General features: G+C 36.0%; 1 protein-coding gene across 1 annotated transcript in view; it reads left to right on the forward strand.

Annotated features, from left to right (window-relative positions):
- N4BP2 (NEDD4 binding protein 2) overlaps nucleotides 1–18,313 on the forward strand; it is a 57,011-nt gene that overhangs the window by 26,835 nt on the left and 11,863 nt on the right. The window contains exons 11-14 of the mRNA XM_068975029.1: nucleotides 4,495–4,613; nucleotides 10,646–10,784; nucleotides 15,433–15,621; nucleotides 16,570–16,738. Of these exons, the coding sequence (XP_068831130.1) occupies nucleotides 4,495–4,613; nucleotides 10,646–10,784; nucleotides 15,433–15,621; nucleotides 16,570–16,738 (616 nt within the window). The remainder of the gene's footprint in view (nucleotides 1–4,494; nucleotides 4,614–10,645; nucleotides 10,785–15,432; nucleotides 15,622–16,569; nucleotides 16,739–18,313) is intronic.

Here is an 18,313-nt window from a genome sequence, read left to right on the forward strand (position 1 = left end):
TTGATTCCAGCTTGTGTTTCTTCCAGCTCAGCGTTTCTCATGATGTACTCTGCACAGAAGTTAAATAAGCAGGGTGACAATATACAGCCTCGACATACTCCTTTTCCTATTTGGAACCAGTCTGTTGTTCCATGTCCAGTTCTAACTGTTGCTTCCTGACCTGCATATAGGTTTCTCAAGAGGCAGATCAGGTGGTGGTCTGGCATTCCCATCTCTTTTAAAATTTTCCACAGTTTATTGTGATCCACACAGTCAAAGGCTTTGGCATAGTCAGTAAAGCAGAAATAGATGTTTTTCTGGAACTCTCTTGCTTTTTCGATCATCCAGCAGATGTTGGCAATTTGATCTCTGGTTCCTCTGCCTTTTCTAAAACCAGCTTGAACATCAGGAAGTTCATGGTTCAGGTATTGCTGAAACCTGGCTTGGAGAATTTTGAGCATTACTTTACTAGCGTGTGAGATGACTGCAATTATGCAGTAGTTTGAGCATTCTTTGGCATTGCCTCTCTTTGGGACTGGAATAAAAACTGACCTTTTCCAGTCCTGTGGCCACTGCTGAGTTTTCCAAATTTGCTGGCCTATTGAGTGTAGCACTTTCACAGCATCATCTTTCAGGATTTGAAACAGCTCAACTGGAATTCCATCACCTCCACTAGCTTTGTTTGTAGTGATGCTTTCTAAGGCCCACTTGACTTCACATTCCAGGATGTCTGGCTCTAAGTGAGTGATCACACCATCATGATTATCTGGGTCGTGAAGATCTTTTTTGTATAGTTCTTCCTGTGGTGTATTCCTGCCACCTCTTCTTAAAATCTTCTGCTTCTGTTAGGTCCATACCATTTCTGTCCTTTATCAAGCCCATCTTTGCATGAAATGTTTCCTTGGTGTCTCTAATTTTCTTGAGATCTCTAGTCTCCCGTTCTGTTGTTTCCCTCTGTTCCTTTGCATTGATCGCTGAAGAAGGCTTTCTTATCTCTTTTTGCTATTCTTTGGAACTCTGCATTCAGATGCTTATATCTTTCCTTTTCTCCTTTGCTTTTCGCCTCTTTTCTTTTCACAGCCATTTGTAAGGCCTCCCCAGACAGGCATTTTGCTTTTTTGCATTTCTTTTCCATGGGGATGGTCTTGATCCCTGTCTCCTGTACAATGTCACGAACCTCCGTCCATAGTTCATCAGGCACTCTATCTATCAGATCTAGTCCCTTAAATCTATTTCTCATTTCCACTGTATAATCATAAGGAATTTGATTTAGGTCATACCTGAATGGTCTAGTGGTTTTCCCTACTTCCTTCAATTTAAGTCTGAATTTGGCAATAAGGAGTTCATGATCTGAGCCACAGTCAGCTCCTGGTCTTGTTTTTGTTGACTGTATAGAGCTTCTCCATCTTTGGCTGCAAAGAATATAATCAGTCTGATTTCAGTGTTGACCATCTGGTGATGTTCATGTGTAGAGTTTTTTCTTGTGCTGTTGGAAGAGGGTGTTTGCTATGACCAGTGCATTTTCTTGGCAAAACTCTGTTAGTCTTTGCCCTGCTTCATTCCGTATTCCAAGGCCAAATTTGTGTGTTACTCCAGGTGTTTCTTGACTTCCTACTGTGCATTCCAGTCCCCTATAATGAAAAGGACATCTTTTTTGGGTGTTAGTTCTAAAAGGTCTTGTAGGTCTTCATGGAACCGTTCAACTTCAGCTTCTTCATCAAAAGGGAAAAGACCTTAGAGATTATTAGTTCAGTTCTCAAGGAAAAAAAAAAATTCTTAGTTGGTGATCTTACAACCTTTTCCCCTCTTTTTCCTACTTATTTGACTGCTCAAAGAAACACCTTTATATTGGTTGAAATATATATTGATAGAATGGGGGCGTAGAAAGAGTGATGGGATTTTTCCACTTTCATATTTGTTTTCCTCACTTGTTAATTAATTTGGAAATAAGCTACCGTTACCAACTTTACGTGTTTATATAATCCAAGGAACAGTCTCTTCAGTAGGATCTTATAATTCAGTGTTGTTTCAGATATCCTCTTCAATTTACATATAAGGAAAGCCTAGTGCTCAAATGATGAGGCACTTTTTGTTGAAATGGTGTTTTCTGCTGCTGAAACTTTTGTTTATGGTTCTAGCCTGCCTTTTTATTTCTTAGTATACCTGGGTTGGGAAGATCTCCTGGAGAAAGAGTCGACCCACTCCAGTACTGTGGCCTAGAGAATTCCATGGACTGTGTATAGTTCCTGCCGTCGCAAAGAGTCAGACACAACTGAGCGACTTTCATTTCACTTCACTTCACATAATGATGAACAAATAAGTTTCTTTGAGTTTCCAACTTAATTTTTTTTCTGTCAGTGATTTTTCTTGTGTTTTTGTGAATTTGATAATAGAAGCTATACTCTTTTGATCCTAAAGATATTCCTGCTTAAGTAGAGGCTCAGTAAGAGAATTTCTGGAAAAATTTCTCAGTAATTTCTCAGAATTTTCCAAAGGAGAAATACACTTTACATTCTTTTAAAGCAAAGAATATAAAATAAAAATTAGGCATAATGCATGAAGAGGATAATTAATTGTAAGATGATTGTTGTTGTTCAGTCACTAAGTCATGTCCGACTCTGCGACTTCATGAACTGCAGCACACCGAGCTTCCTTGTCCTTCACTATCTCTTGGAATTTGCTCAAACTCTTGTCCAGTGAGTCGCTGATGCGATCCAACGATCTCATCCTTTATCTCCCCCTTCTCCTTCTGCCCTCCATCTTCCCCAGCATCAGGGTCTTTTCCAGTGAGCTGACTCTTTGCATCAGGTGACCAAAGTCTTGGAGCTTCAGCTTCAGCATCAGTCCTTCCAATGAGTATTCAGGGTTGACTTCCTTTAGGATTGACTGATTTGATCTCCTTGCTGTTTTCAGTTAATTGATAAGACCTTAGAACTTGTAGTTTAGAGATACTCTATGACCTGGCAGATGCTAGTAAATCTGATCGCTGAGGTTTTTTTTTTTAAAAAAATTACTGAATTTTTTAGTAAGATCAGATTATAATGTATATCTTAAAATAAGATGTGAAATATTAAAAATTCTTGAGGTGGCTTGTTTTCATCACTCTTGTGGTATGTGATGCATTCAGCTTCACCAGTCTTTTTGACTGGTCAGGTTGTTGCTTATTGTGATTCTTTTTCTGTTGTTGTTTGATATTATAAATGGCCTAAATATGGCTAGGTTTCAAAACCAATAGCTATTCTAGGACTGTCCCAAATTATTGTAATTTTTACATTTTCAGATACCCTTTGAACTTTTATAGGAAGTTATTTTTTAGACCCTAGGACTTTTGGAATAAACAGAAATATTACATAGTTAAATCATAATGTTAACAAATTGTCTTAGAGTTAGAAATCCCTTTACAAATGATTACTATAATCCTTAATTAGAATTAAATTAGCACATGTTAGAAAAGCCTGTTTGGTTTGGCAATTTAAACAATCCAAATACGACTTTGAAAAAATAACACTTAGCAATTCTCATACAATTCCTTTGGAATAAATATGTTTGTGAAAAAAAATTTTTAATGTGGATTTTTCTGTCAACCTGAATTTGCACCTCATTTGTATGTTGTAGTTTCTGCCCATTGAGGAGAATGTGTTTTTAAGGACGTTGTTCACAGCATCACACAGTGTCCCTTTTATGAGGACCCATGTGAGAAATTTCTTTCAGGTCTCAGTACCAGAAAAAGCTGTTCTTCTCCTGAGCAGCTGATTTTTTATTTCATGGACACTGAGAATCTTTTGTTTTCTCGTTTGCTTTGGCCATTGAGAAGCTCAGAACTGAATTTGTGACCCACCTTTAGGAATTGTACAGGATTTTGTAGCATGCATTTATTTATACTAATTTTCTTGTTAGCTTTATCCTGTATTCTTACTTTTATTTTCTCTACTCTCTGATTTCTTCATTTATTTATATCCTGTTTATATGTATATACTTCACCCTTTTTATATGTGTAATATATGATCGAATGTGGGCTTCCCTGGTGGCTCAGATGGTAAAGAATCCATCTGCAATGTGGGAGACCTGTGTTCAATCCCTGTGTTGGGACGATCCTCTGGAGGAGGGCGTGGCAACCCGCTCCAGTATTCTTTCCTGGAGAATCCTGTGAACAGAGGATCCTGGCGGGCTACAGTCCGTAGGGTTGCAAAGAGTTGGACACGACTGAGCGACACAGCACATATGTCATATGTGAGAGTATATATATACACACATGCACACACATATATATGTATATGTGTGATTATGTTTGTGTATTAATAAGCAGCTTCGAATACTTAGTAAAAAATGGGATATAAATAAACAGTGCAAGAATACTTATATTTCTATTTTCAGCCTTTAATCAATGAAGAAAGTCTGTGGTTACTTTTAAATTATTAGTGTTTTTGCAATGAAATAACCGTGGTTTTGGATCAGCATAACTAGTATTGTAAATTCCATAGTAAGAATGAGTTTTGTCTTTTTTGTTTGTTTTAGAAAAGGGAGACGCTTATGTTTGAGAAAGATTGTGCCACTAAGCTAAAGGAGAAGCAACTCTTTAAGATATTTCCAGCCATTAACCAAAATTTCCTGGTGGACATTTTCAAGGACCACAAGTGAGTACTAGAAGGATTGTCTGCAGTTTCTGTTGTGATGTGATTGAAAGTGTATGTCATACATTTTAATCTCTTATTTTTATTTTTTCTGATAACAAAAATAATAGAGGTATATTATAAACCATTTAAATGCAGTAATGTAGAAAGTGAGGAATTTTTGTCAATTGGTTCATATTCCTCCTCAATTTTTTCTCGTGTTCATATACTAAGTATGCGTACACGTGTACCTATTTATTTTGTTGACTATATATATATATATATATATATATATATAGATTGTGTTTTATATACTATTTTGTAGTTTTGCTGTTATTTATTTTTTCTGTCCATACTTTGTGACAGAATAAATACTCTTTTCTTTTTAATGTCTATAGAGTATTCCATAGTACTCTGAAAGTGATTTCTTAAAGTACTGTCGTTTGTTTAAACATGCTCTGTTTATAGGCTTTTTGACTATAAGAAAAGTTGGAAACCATGTTGCACTGAGCAACATTGAACATACATTTTTGTGTGCATGGGTGAATGTTATCGTAAGCTAGTTTCTAAAAGTGAAATTGCTGATTCAGAGTAGATACACTAAAAATGTTTATAGCTAATGCCAAATTTCCTTTTATAAGGGCTTTCCATATTACTTATATGCACTGATTGTGTAACTTGCTCTAAACATTAAGAATCTTTAATTTTTTGGGAAAAATACTTCACTGTTGCTTAAATTTTTATTATTAGTGAGGTTGAGCTTTTTTCCCATTGATTTCTTTTTCTATTAAATTGCTTCTTTTTGCCTGTCTTCTTTTGGCTCTTTGTATTTCTTTCTACATTTATGAGAATTCTTTATAATGTGTAGTTATCTTTGTTAATATAGATTATAATAAATTTTCTTGATAAAATCTCATTGGTCAGAAACATTTTTTAATTCATGTTTTATCAGAAAATTGTTTTTCTTATTGGTTTGGGGTTTTAACTCTTTTTGAGAAATCTGCCCTACCCCAACATTATGGAATTTATTCCATATTTATTCCAATATTTATTTTTAAATTTGCTTTTTTTTTAAAGAAACTTTTTAATATATAATTTTGTTTATTTATTTATTTTTGGCTGTCCTGTGTCTTTGTTGCTGCTCAAGCTTTTCTCTAGTTGTGGTGAACAGGGGCTGCTCTCTACTTGTGGCATGCAGGCTTCGCACTGCGGTGGCTTCTCTTGTTGTGGGGCACAGTCTTCAGTAGTTGTGATTCTTGGGCTGTAGAGCACAGGCTCAATAGTTGTGGCACATGGGCTTAGTTGCTCTGAGGCATGTGGGATCTTCCCAGACCAGGGATCGAACCCATGTCTCCTTGTGTTGGCAGGTGGACTCTACCACTGAGCCACCAGTGAAGCCCTTACTTTATTTTTCTTAATTTATATATTTGACTGCACCAGATCTTAGCTGGAGCACACAGGATCTTCGACTATCATTCAGTATTTTTAATAGTGAAATTTAAAAAATTTACCTAACATTTTTGTGTGTTTAGTATGAAGTAGAGATTTAACTTAATTTTTTTCTGAATGATAAACTGGGTAGATAGGTGAATGACAAACTGGGTAGACAGGTCATCTTTACACACTGATATAAAATATAGCCACTAATATTTCTCACATTCTCAAATATACATTTTCTTATATTGACTCTTTGATTCCATTGAGCCATTTGGTCCTAAATTTTATTTTCAATATTGTAGTGTAATAGTGTGTTCTGATGTTTGCTGTGTTGGGAATGCTTCTGGTTTGAGTAATACATAGTTTTGATCTTAATGTATTCCTTAAATTTTTATTTTAGCAAGAGTTGTTTTAAATAGGTGCCTTTTTAGGCTCTTTGGAGACTCTAATACAGATTTTTTTCTTTAGTTTACTAGTATATTTCATGTCAATCACCAGTAATTTTTACAATAAAAATTCTCTCATATTTTTGTTTTTTTCCTTTAATGCAATATCAGAATTGATTTCAGGCTTTTTGCAACAGTTATTAAGTGAGATTAGTCTGTAATTTTCTGTTTCTTTGTTGTCTTTGTCAGATTTGGTTTTAGGGTTTTATTTGGTATTTGGCTTAATAAAAGGGCTTTCCTGGTGGCTCAATGGTAAAGAATGTAGCTGCAATGCGGGAGATGCAGGTTTAGTCCCTGGGTTAAGAGGATCCCCTGGAGAAGGAAATGGCAACCCACTTCAGTATTCCTTCCTGGAAAATTCCAGAGGACGGAGGAATCTAGAGGGACACAGTTCATGGGGTCACAAAGAGTCAGACACGACTGAGCAACTTGCTCTGGAAAATTTAAATATTGGTACCTTGAAGATTCTGGGGTTGTGCCTTTTTAGGGAAGTCTTTTAGAATTTTTCACTACCTTTTAAGGGTATTGCTTTATTCAAATATTTGCCTGTTTTTTTTTTTTCCTGTGAGTCTTTTCTGGTGGTTTGTCTTCTAGGAAACCATTTGTTTTACCTTGATTTTAAGGTTTATTATTGTTAAGTTATATATAATATTCTGTGATAATTAAAACTATTCTTTTGTATTTGATCATATCCTTTTTTCCTTTCCTAAGATTTTTTTTTTTCTGTTTTCTTTGTTTTTGCTGTTTGTCAGAATGCCCCTTTTAAAGAGCAAGCTCTTGGTTTATTGATCAAAGTCTGTTTTATATTCTCTAATCATTTATTATTTTTGCTTTTATTTTTGATAATTGCTTTCTATTTTTGTTGGTTCCTTTCTCTTTAAATGTGTTGACATATCTTCAATTCTTTGGTTAGTTTGTTTCCTTTCAGTATTTGATAACAAATATATTTAAGGGTATGAATTTTTCTCTATTTTATGCTTTTGATATATATATGTGATATTTTGATTTTGATATATAGTACTTTCATTTTTTTCTGTAAAAATCTAATTCAGTTTGATTTTCTCATTCATCCAAGAGTTTGAAATTTTCTAAATGGATTGATAGTTTGGTGGTGATGGTAGTGGTGGTGGTGGTTACTGTTTATTTTGTTTTGTTGTGTTGAGGCATAAGAATGCAGCCTGAGAGAGTCCTGCTTTTGGGAATTTGAAATTTTCTTTATGGTTTAATACATGATCAGTTATTATAAATATTACATGAAGGTGCTTTTGAAAAAGAATATTCTCTGCTGAGTATGCAGAGTTCTAAATATGTCACTTGAATCAAGTTTTTCGTGATATTATTTCAGCCCACAAATTTTCTATTTATTTTTGTTACCTGAGCAGCTGTTTTCTTAGAATTATGTGTTAAAATACCCCAGGCATTGGAGGTTAGGAGGGTTGGTGCTGGCATATGGCAACTCTCTTCTGTGGGAACCTAGGGCAAGAAGGTCTGATGTGAAACTACCCAGAGTTGTGGGTCCCAGGTGAGGTTAGAGGACTGAGTACTTCCTTTCAGTACTCAGAATGATTGATCAGTCAGGTCCCAAGGGTAGGTATTATGATATTCAGTGATCCTCCATTTGTCTGCCAACAGCTGGATACTTGTCTTAGCAGTAGTGTTAGCTTCACCCTGATAAGAAGGGTTCAGTTCAGTTCAGTCACTCAGTCGTGTCCGACTCTTTGTGACCCCATGAATCACAGCACGCCAGGCCTCCCTGTCCATCACCAACTCCCGGAGTTCACTCAGACTCAGGTCCATCGAGTCGGTGATGCCATCCAGCCACCTCATCCTCTGTCGTCCCCTTCTCCTCCTGGCCCCAATCCCTCCCAGCATCAGAGTCTTTTCCAATGAGTCAACTCTTCACATGAGGTGGCCAAAGTATTGGAGTTTCAGCTTTAGCATCAGTCCTTCCAATGAACACCCAGGACTTATCTCCTGTAGGATGGACTGGTTGGACCTCCTTGCAGGCCGTGGGACTCCCAAGAGTCTTCTCCAACACCACAGTTCAAAAGCATCAATTCTTCGGCGCTCAGCTTTCTTCACAGTCCAACTCTCACATCCATACATGACCACTGGAAATACCATAGTCTTGTCTAGATGGACCTTTGTTGGCCATGTAATGTCTCTGCTTTTGAATATGCTATCTAGGTTGGTCATAACTTTCTTTCCAAGGAGTAAGCGTCTTTTAATTTCATGGCTGCAGTCACCATCTGCAGTGATTCTGAAGCCCAAGAAAATAAAGTCTGGTACTGTTTCCACTGTTTCCCCATCTATTTTCCATGAAGTGATGGGATCAGATGCCATGATCTTCGTTTTCTGAATGTTGAGCTTTAAGCCAACTTTTTCACTCTCCTCTTTCACTTTCATCAAGAGGCTCTTTAGTTCTTCTTCACTTTCTGCCATAAGGTTGGTGTCATCTGCATATCTGAGGTTATTGATATTTCTCCCGGCAATCTTGATTCCAGCTTGTGCTTCTTCCAGCCTAGTGTTTCCCATGATGTACTCTGCATATAAGGTAAATAAACAGGGTGACAGTATACAGCCTTGACGTACTCCTTTTCCTGTTTGAAACCAGTCTGTTGTTCCATGTCCAGTTCGAACTGTTGCTTCCTGACCTGCATATAGGTTTCTCAAGAGGCAAGTCAGGTGGTCTCTTTCAGAATTTTCCACAATTTATTGTGATCCACACAGTCAAAGGCTTCGGCATAGTCAGTAAAGCAGAAATAGATGTTTTTTCTGGAACTCTCTTGCTTTTTCGATCATCCAGCAGATGTTGGCAATTTGATCTCTGGTTCCTCTGCCTTTTCTAAAACCAGCTTGAACATCTGGAAGTTCACGGTTCATGTATCACTGAAGCCTGGCTTGGAGAAGGTTCAGTCAGTTACTTACTGCATTATATGCCTGCAGTGTAATCTTCCAGAACCATATACTCCTAACAACACCTGTGGTGGAGACTGGCTTCTAGCCCTGAAAGTGAAAGTGAAATCACTCAGTCGTGTCCAACTCTTTGCGACCCCTGGACTGTAGCCTACCAGGCTCCTCTGTCCATGAGATTTCCCAGGCAATAGTACTGGAATGGATTGCCATTTCCTTCTCCAGGGGATCTTCCCAACCCAGGGATCGAACCCTGGTCTCCCACATTGTAGACAGATGCTTTACTGTCTGAGCCACCAGGGAAGCCTGGCTTCTAGCCCTAAAAGTGGGCAAACTAAGTGATTTTAAGGACTGGTTAGGATGTGGACAATTTCTGGCAATTTCTAGCCCCCAAGAAACTCCTATTTGTTGAGTATATGTTAGGCAGTAAGATGAGAGTGCTCAAGTGGAATTGGTAGTCCCAAATGATTCCCCTTCAGGGGTTGCTTTAATAAATTGAAGAATAGCAAAATATCACAGTATTTTGCATAAGTATTGCATTTCAAAAATAGTCCTTTGTGGTCAGCTCTTCATTATCTAGCCTTTGGAAGAGATCAGAATCATGAAAAGTAATAAGTATAAAATCATTTATAATTTGCTTTGGAAAGAGTTTCTTTGCTTATGGGAACATGAGTGTTTCAGGCTTTTGTCAATTTTTGTAGCATTTCATATTCCACATAATGTAGTATCACCATGAAAATATGCTTAAATGGTGTAGTGTTGGGAGGTAGGATAGTTTTTTACTTTTTCCTTTCCATATTTCTGCTTAGAATTTTTTTGACTGGAACCCCATGGTTTAAGTAAAATGTGAAATTTGACAGAATATGATCTTAGCGTAAAGATCTATTGTCTGTTTTTCATGTATGAAGGAAGCTGAAACGTGTGAATTCAGATGGGACTAAGTATGTGTGATAAGAGGAAAGAAAGTGTTGTGGAAAATCTACCTGGAATAAAATATAAGAATATGAATTAATTATTAATATGTTACTTTGGGGTATTCATTTAAAAAATTAATTTTTGAGAGCCTCTTAACTTTACACTTTCTGTTCATTCTTGAGTCTTGAGATGCACAACGAGCATTTAATTTTGATGTTTAAAACTAAGAAGTGAGCCAATTTTTCGTATTCTTCTAAGATGTTTTAAAGGTTGCCTTTGTTAATGTTTCCACATAACTTTTATTTTAATTCACTGACCTCATATTTGTACTTTAACTCTCTACAGCTATTCATTAGAACACACAGTGCAATTTCTAAATTGTGTTCTTGAAGGAGACCCTGTAAAAACAGTGGTAGCACCAGAATTTGTTCACCAAAATGAGAACATCACTTCTCATACTGCACAGAAGTCTAAGGAGAAAAAGGTATAGAGCTTCTTAGTTTTTTACAATAATGGTAAAAATAGTTATGTATGAAATATAATTGATTTGTTAGATGAATGTTTATTTCTCACCATTTTTTGTAGACTGGAAATTTAACCAATAATAGCATATTTGGCTAATAATATCCGCTCAAAATAATGAATTTATAGCGGATTATATTTTTTCTTCAGTGTCATTGTATATGACAAACGTTTGAATTTCTGTAACTTTTCTTGTGTAGACTACACATGAAATGTATGAGATTTAATTGAATAACTATGGAATGCAGTATGATGGGTCTTAGAGTATAACTGTGTCAGACCTGGGTCTCCCTGATTGCAGGCAGAGCCACTTGGGAAGCCCAGAAACGTTTAGCCATTTGAGGAACTGCCAAGCATTTTCCCCAGATGGTTACGTTCTTTTGTTTCCATCAGCAGTGTATGAGGGTTAGAATTTCTCCACATCCTCTATGACACTTTGTAATCATCTTGTCTTTTTGATTAAAGCCATCTGAGTAGAAGTGAAGTTGTTTGATGGATACCTGGGATTTGTTTTAATCAGGTATGGTAAGACACCAGGTATGGAAATGACATGAAGGAAGAAGTTTATTATAGTTACAGAAGCAAGAGGTATGGCCTACCACCCAGAGCCCCGTGAGGAATCACCAGGGTCAAGGAGACAAGGAGAGAAGGGGGAAATGTGCCCAAGAGCCTTTTATTGTGGTTTCTGTGGAAAAGACTTGGCAAAACAGGGTGATAAGTAGGTTCAGGATTGGCTAGTTTGAATAATTTCAGCAGACTCTGGAGCATAGGAACTGTTCCTAGTTTTCTGGTACCTGGCTTCAGTGATTAGGGTATGTGAATGGTGGCCAGAGAGTGAGAGCCCATAATGGAAGTGGTTGTGGGTATGGGTTCTAGATTGGATGGTTTGCATGTGTAAAGTGTGCCAGCAAGTGAATTGTTTCCAATCTCTAGGAATTAGCTAACCCCAAGGTGGGGGCTTTGTCTCTAGGGATTAGCAAGGCCTCATGTCAAAGCATCAGAATATAAGAAATAAAAGACATAGTTAATATAGAAGTGGTATCTCATTGTGATTTTGATTTGCATTTTCCTGATGGCTGGTGATGTTGAGCATCTTTTGATGTGCTTATTGGCCATTTGTATTATATCTTCTTTGAAGAAGTGTCTATTAATATCCGTAGCCCATTACAATTAAAAAAAATTTCTTTAGTTGTATGAGTTTTTATATAGTCTACATGCAAGTCCCTTTTCAGACATATGACTTGCAGACTTCTTCCCATTTCAAGGGTTGTCTTTTCACTTTTTTGCGGATGTACTTTGAAGCACAAAAGTTTAAAAATTGATCACGTGCAATTCACTTCTTTTTTTTTTTCAATTCACTTCTTTTGTTGGATGTACTTTTCATGTCACACCTAAGAAACTATTGCCTAATCCAAAGTCATCAAACTTACACCCAAGTTTTCTTATAGTTTTAGTTTTATAGTTTTAAATTCTTTTATAGTTTTAGTGCTTACATTTAGATCTTTGTATGTGGTGTGAGGTAGGGGTTCAAGTTTATTCTTTTGCATATGGATATTCAGTTATCACAATACCACTTGTTGCAAAGATTATTTTTTCCACATTGAATTTTCTTAGCACCCTAGTTGGAAATGAATTGACTGTAAATTTTTTACTAGACTCTCAGTTTCATTCCATTGTTTTGTATGTCTGTCATTATGCCTGTACCATAGTCATAGTCTTGACTGCTGTAACTTTATAGTAAGTTTTGAAATTGAGAAATGTGAGTTTTCAACTATGTTCCTTTTTCCCCCTAAGATTATTTTGGCTATTCTGGTCCCCTTGCATTTCTGTGTGACTTTTAGGATCAGCTTGTCAGTTTCTGCAAAGAAGCCAGTTGGAATTTTCATGGGGATTGTACTGAGTCTGCAGGTCAATTTGGGGTATATTGCCATCTTAACAATGCTGTCTTCCAATTTGTGAATGTGGAAGTACCTTTCAATTTATTTAGTTCCTCTTAAGTTCATTCAACAGTGTGTTGTAGTTTTGAATATAAGTTATACATGAGTTTTGTTAAATTTATTTCGAGGTATTTTATTTTTTTGATGCCATTGTAAATGAAATTGTTTTCTTAATTTTATTTTTGGCTTATCCACTGCAAATAGAAATACAATTGATTTTATATATTAATCTTGTATTAGTTTTAGACTTTTTTTTTAAAACACTACTCAATCATCCTGCTTTACTTGTTGATAAGACCACTTATGGATAAACTTGTGTGCTCCTTTTTTTCTTTGACTATTTCACCAGAATTTAGCTGATAGGACTTGGGTAATTTTGATGTTCATGTGATCTGGTAGTATGTACACCGAGCAGGAAGTATGTGGTACCACTGATGGCTGTGTGTGTCATGGATAGGAATAGTATGTTATCTGTTAGTGTGTACACGGAGCAGGAAGTATGTGGCACAACTGATGCCTGTGTTCATCACGGATAGGTGTAATATGTTACAAGATTCAAAGAGTGCAAGATGATGGTGAGACCTTCAGTGCCAGACTGGGAATAAAGATTACTTTTTCTCCTGATAATAGAGCAAGGCACTCTTGGTCATTATGGCAGTAGAGGAAGTGATTGGGAAGTGTGCTTGCTGAAAGTGGGAGATGGTTAGAAGATGTTGGAATCAAGAAAGAGTTTGTGAGTTGTGTACATGTTGGCCAAAACATAAATTTGAATAAGTTATACTGGAGATAAGTTATACTTAGTCTTTCTCAAAAAAATGTAGGCAGATGTCACAACACTGATAAAAATACTGTTAAGATTTGTGGGCAGAACAGTCTGTCTTTGATATCCCAGGACCTCAAAGGACCAGAGATACTAAAAGAGAGTATCATGACACCAGTAGCATTTTGGTTTCCCAGTTTTGTTCAAGAAACTAACATTTATCTAAAACTGTGTTTTCTTAATACTAGTACCTTTTCCCTTTAGTTGTTAATGAAATTTGCAAGTTTGTTACCTTTGGAAATGGTTTTAATATTACAGTACATCATGCTTTCAAGAGAATGCTGCTGCTGCTGCTGCTAAGTCGCTACAGTCATGCCCGACTCTGTGCGACCCCATAGACGGCAGCCGACCAGGCTCCCCCATCCCTGGGATTCTCCAGGCAAGAACACTGGAGTGGGTTGCCATTTCCTTCTCCAATGCATGAAAGTGAAAAGTGAAAGTGAAGTCGCTCAGTCGTGTCCAACTCTTCGAGACCCCATGGACTGCAGCCCACCAGGCTTGTGAATTCTTAGGAAGCATGTTTCACTTGGCCCTAGTTAGTAAAGTTATAGTAAACCATATCACTATGAAAGGGATATAAAAATAAAATTTGGTTTCATTTTAAAATGAGAGTAGCTCTCATTATATACCTTCTCTTTTTTCCTTTCTTTTTTTGGGCCTTGCCACGTGGCTTGTGGGATGTTAGTTCCATGAACAGGGATCAAACCCGGGCCTAGGCAGTGAAGGCACAGAATTCTAACTATTGGACAGCCTGGGAATTCCCTGTTTTTTTTCTTTTTTAAAAATAAGAAATGAAGGGTCTCTTCCCAGAGAACCAAATGTGATTTGCATTTTTTAGTATAAATACCAATAGAGACTTTTTTATATTTGTAGTATTAGGCACTATGGCTTTTCAAAGGTCATAAAAAGTGTTTTCTTTTTTTTAATCCCTTCTCTGCAAAATCTTTGGTTTTATCCAGGATACAAGCTATATACTTATAGACTATTTAAACATTAATATGAAATAGTTAAACAGTAGTATGATTATTAGTGAGCATGACATAAGGATGTAGGGCCTATGAATATTCTTAGGTAAGGGAGAGTCGTGGGTATTGGTTGCAAAAATAAAAATATATTTACAGATTTTTGACTCTAGTAATGAGTTAGGAATGTCGTGATACATTTATTTTATTTTTTATTTGGTTTAGTGTTGAGGCGAATTTGCATAATTATTTTCATGATCTCATGTTTTAAATTAGAGTTATTTACTTTAGTTTCTTTAAGTTTCCATATGGCTAACAGCTACTTGATCATATTTCAGAAAGCTCAAAAAGTCAACACTACCATAGTGGCTAGTTGGTTGGATTGAAATTGCCCTATGAACCTCCTTATGATTTTTACCTACTATCCGGCATGGTCACTCCATATGCTCTTCTGTTTTCAAAAGAATATTATTGAATTATTTTATTGATTGGTTTTTTAAAATATAAATTGAAATTTGCCATTACTTCCTTCAGTGATTGGACTGACCCTATGAATGGGTTTCCAAACTAAAATTTGGAAAATATTGCATTAGATAAATGAATGTTATTCTTTGAATATTTTATATTCTCTCTTTTGGCTTGATTTTTTTATTTCAATAGTTTTAGAGAACTTTTTAACATCTCCTTGGATAAGAGTGGTTACAGTGGTATGAAAAAGTTAATGATGGTTGACAAGTGCATTACTTACTAGGAAGACGGTAGGGAAATATTGTCTGTTTTTTTAAGAAGAAAGATAAAAATTAGTAGAGCCCAGTTTTCATGTACAGATTTTGAAGGTAAAGATTGTGTGTTCTTTTCTTTGGGTTGTACTTATTGTGTAACGCCTTACAGGCAAAGAAATTGAAAGAAACTGAAGATACACCAAGTGAACCATCTTTCCAGGACTTTGAGTACCCAGAGTATGATGACTACAGGGCAGAGGCTTTCCTGCACCAGCAGAAGAGGATGGAATGCTACAGCAAGGCAAAAGAAGCTTATCGGATGGGGAAGAAAAACGTTGCCACATTTTATGCCCAGCAGGTCAGTTCTTTTTGTCTTTGTCATCTATGATGTCTGAATAATCTTGAAGGAGATAATACTCATACTGTGACTAGATGAAGTTATTCTGGGGAATGTAGATTATATTCTATAAGTGATGTAAAGTAGCCTATTCCATAAGAACTGTATGGTCTGAGAATTCCAACAGTCCCTAATCTCTTTTAGGTTGGGTTCTCTCATTCACTACTACTTCTAAACAGTTACAAATTTTATGGAGGAAACACAGTGGAATGTTAGTATTTACCTTCCCAGGTGGGATTACAGAGAACTTGTGCTTTCTGTCATGCTTGAATTTTTAGTTAGGTATCACTTTTCATAGTCAGGAAAAGAAAGTTACATTAATATCTTTCAGGGAAGTAGAATTTCTACCTAGGCTCATTTGGCATGCATGTGCTCTGTCACTTGAGTCGTGTCTGATTCATTGTGACCCCATTCGGCATATTATTAAAGGAAACCTGATTGATTGACTTTTTGTTTTCTTGTGGTTCCACGTAGCTTACTTTTTTATGACTGAGCAGAAAAAGTATCAAACTGGTATTACCTAGTGAACAACAATAGCAGACCTTAAGGGGTGGCTTCAGGGGTAACTTCAAGTTGTTAAGAGGGTTGAGACTCAGGATTATCAAAAGGTAAACCACTGATTCCTTCTTGAGATGGATGTTGTTTATTTGTGTCCCTCTTCTATGATTTTTGGATCAGAGAATGTGTTAGAAATGATGATCCAGTAGTTTAAGAACTATGTTATTAGTTCACTGAAATCCACCTAAATTTTTGGTGCGTTTTTGCATATTAGCCTATTGCATTAAAAATTTTAGATTAATTTTTCCTTTTTTTTTTTCTTCTTTTTACTGGGGGCACTATTTATTTTCTCATTGTCTACTAAGTAGCAGATACGAAAAGTGATCACTGGTGATATGTTTATATTTAAAGGGTAGTCTCCATGAGCAGAAGATGAAAGAAGCTAATCACCTTGCTGCCGTGGAGATATTTGAGAAAGTCAATGCCTCCCTATTGCCGCAGAATGTTCTAGACCTCCATGGGCTGCATGTGGATGAGGCTATAGAACATTTGACGACAGTTTTACAGCAGAAAACTGAAGGTAGGACTGTAGTCATTACACAATTTCAATAGAAAGTATATCTTTGTTTATATTGATATAACTTGCAAATTCAAGGGAGTCTGAATGTGCAGGCTAAGGATATGTGTGCCATACTGATAGATGTTTGTATTAGACTTATTCTTCAAGAAAACCTTGGGAAAGAATTCTAACTGCCTTGTCCATTAACATTTTTATTTTCCTGCTTCAGTCATGTTTGTATTCCTTTGTTATACTGGGCATGTAGATATGTCAGACCAACTTTTGGGCCTCAAATGGAGGGCATGATGTAATCTGAGAATTCTCTGGACCTTTCAGTAATATTACACATCTTTGTTCATAGACATTTACTAGAGCTATTAGATACTTATTAGATGTCAGTTGCTCAACAGATATTTAATAAAATACAGAAGTAAATAAGGATTTAATAAAATATAGAAGTAAATAGGATTTTTATAGAATTATCATAAATTCAGGATTTCTGAGTGTTTGCATTATAATGGTGTGCCCTTCTCCCTTTCTGCTTGTATTTAGTCTTTGCAGGTCAATAGGAAAGCTGCTGCTTGCCTCTTAAAATCGTATTATGTACTTCATATACATTAAAGTATCTTGTTGGTTTATTATCTTGTTTCCTTTTCATCACCAGATGGTAGCACTTAGGAAAATTCAATCTTTGTAGTACCCAGACTAAATAGTAGGGAATCATCTAATACTAGGGAATCATCTCCTTTTACCACTGCTAGGATATTTTGAATTCTCAACTTGACTTTCTTTTTATCTTCCATTTTATTGTGGAGACATAAAATCCATGCCTCAGCTATTCCTTGTGGTTCCATCATACTGCTCTGTCATTGATAGCTGTATTCCGGTTAATTCGTTTATATATATTTTAGAAAGTTTTATACTATATGTTATATAAGTTTATCAGTTCAACACAGTTGTATTATTAGTTCAATACTTGATTAAATATAATTGATATAAAAGGTTGAGAATTCATCTTTTTATCATGCAGACCATGTTGAAAAGGTTGCAGACTGAAACAAGAACACCTCTGTACCCATGAGTATACAGTAACAAGTGGTAACATTTTCCTGTATGTGCTTCTTTATTTTTTTTCTCTTACCTTCCTGGTGGAAATCACCACCCTTCAGTTTGCATTCATCATCAGTCTATTTGTTCCTTTTGTGAGTTTTAAAAAATCAACATATATGGAGTTACACTGTATCATCAGCCAAGTTCCTTATTTTCACCCAATCTAGTTTTCAAGATCTACTCATCTTAATGGATTGTTTTTTTTTTTTTAATTATAACTGCTGTATAGTATTGTGTGACCATGTCATAATGTGCCCATTTCTCTGTTGATGGGCATTTTTATTTTGCATATCAATATATATGTCTACTCTTATCACTATCTTTTTTTCTTAGCTTTTTATATTGAAAAATTTAAAACACACAGAGAAGTTGAATGAATTGTAGACTGACCAGTCAACATTTGGCCACATTTTTCTCTCTCTAAAATAGCTTTCTGCTGAACCATTTGAGAATAAGTTTTAAAGATTGTGGTGCTTTGTTTTTGAA

Source organism: Capricornis sumatraensis, chromosome 7 (genome assembly GCF_032405125.1).
Source record: "Capricornis sumatraensis isolate serow.1 chromosome 7, serow.2, whole genome shotgun sequence".
NCBI lineage: Eukaryota > Metazoa > Chordata > Mammalia > Artiodactyla > Bovidae > Capricornis > Capricornis sumatraensis.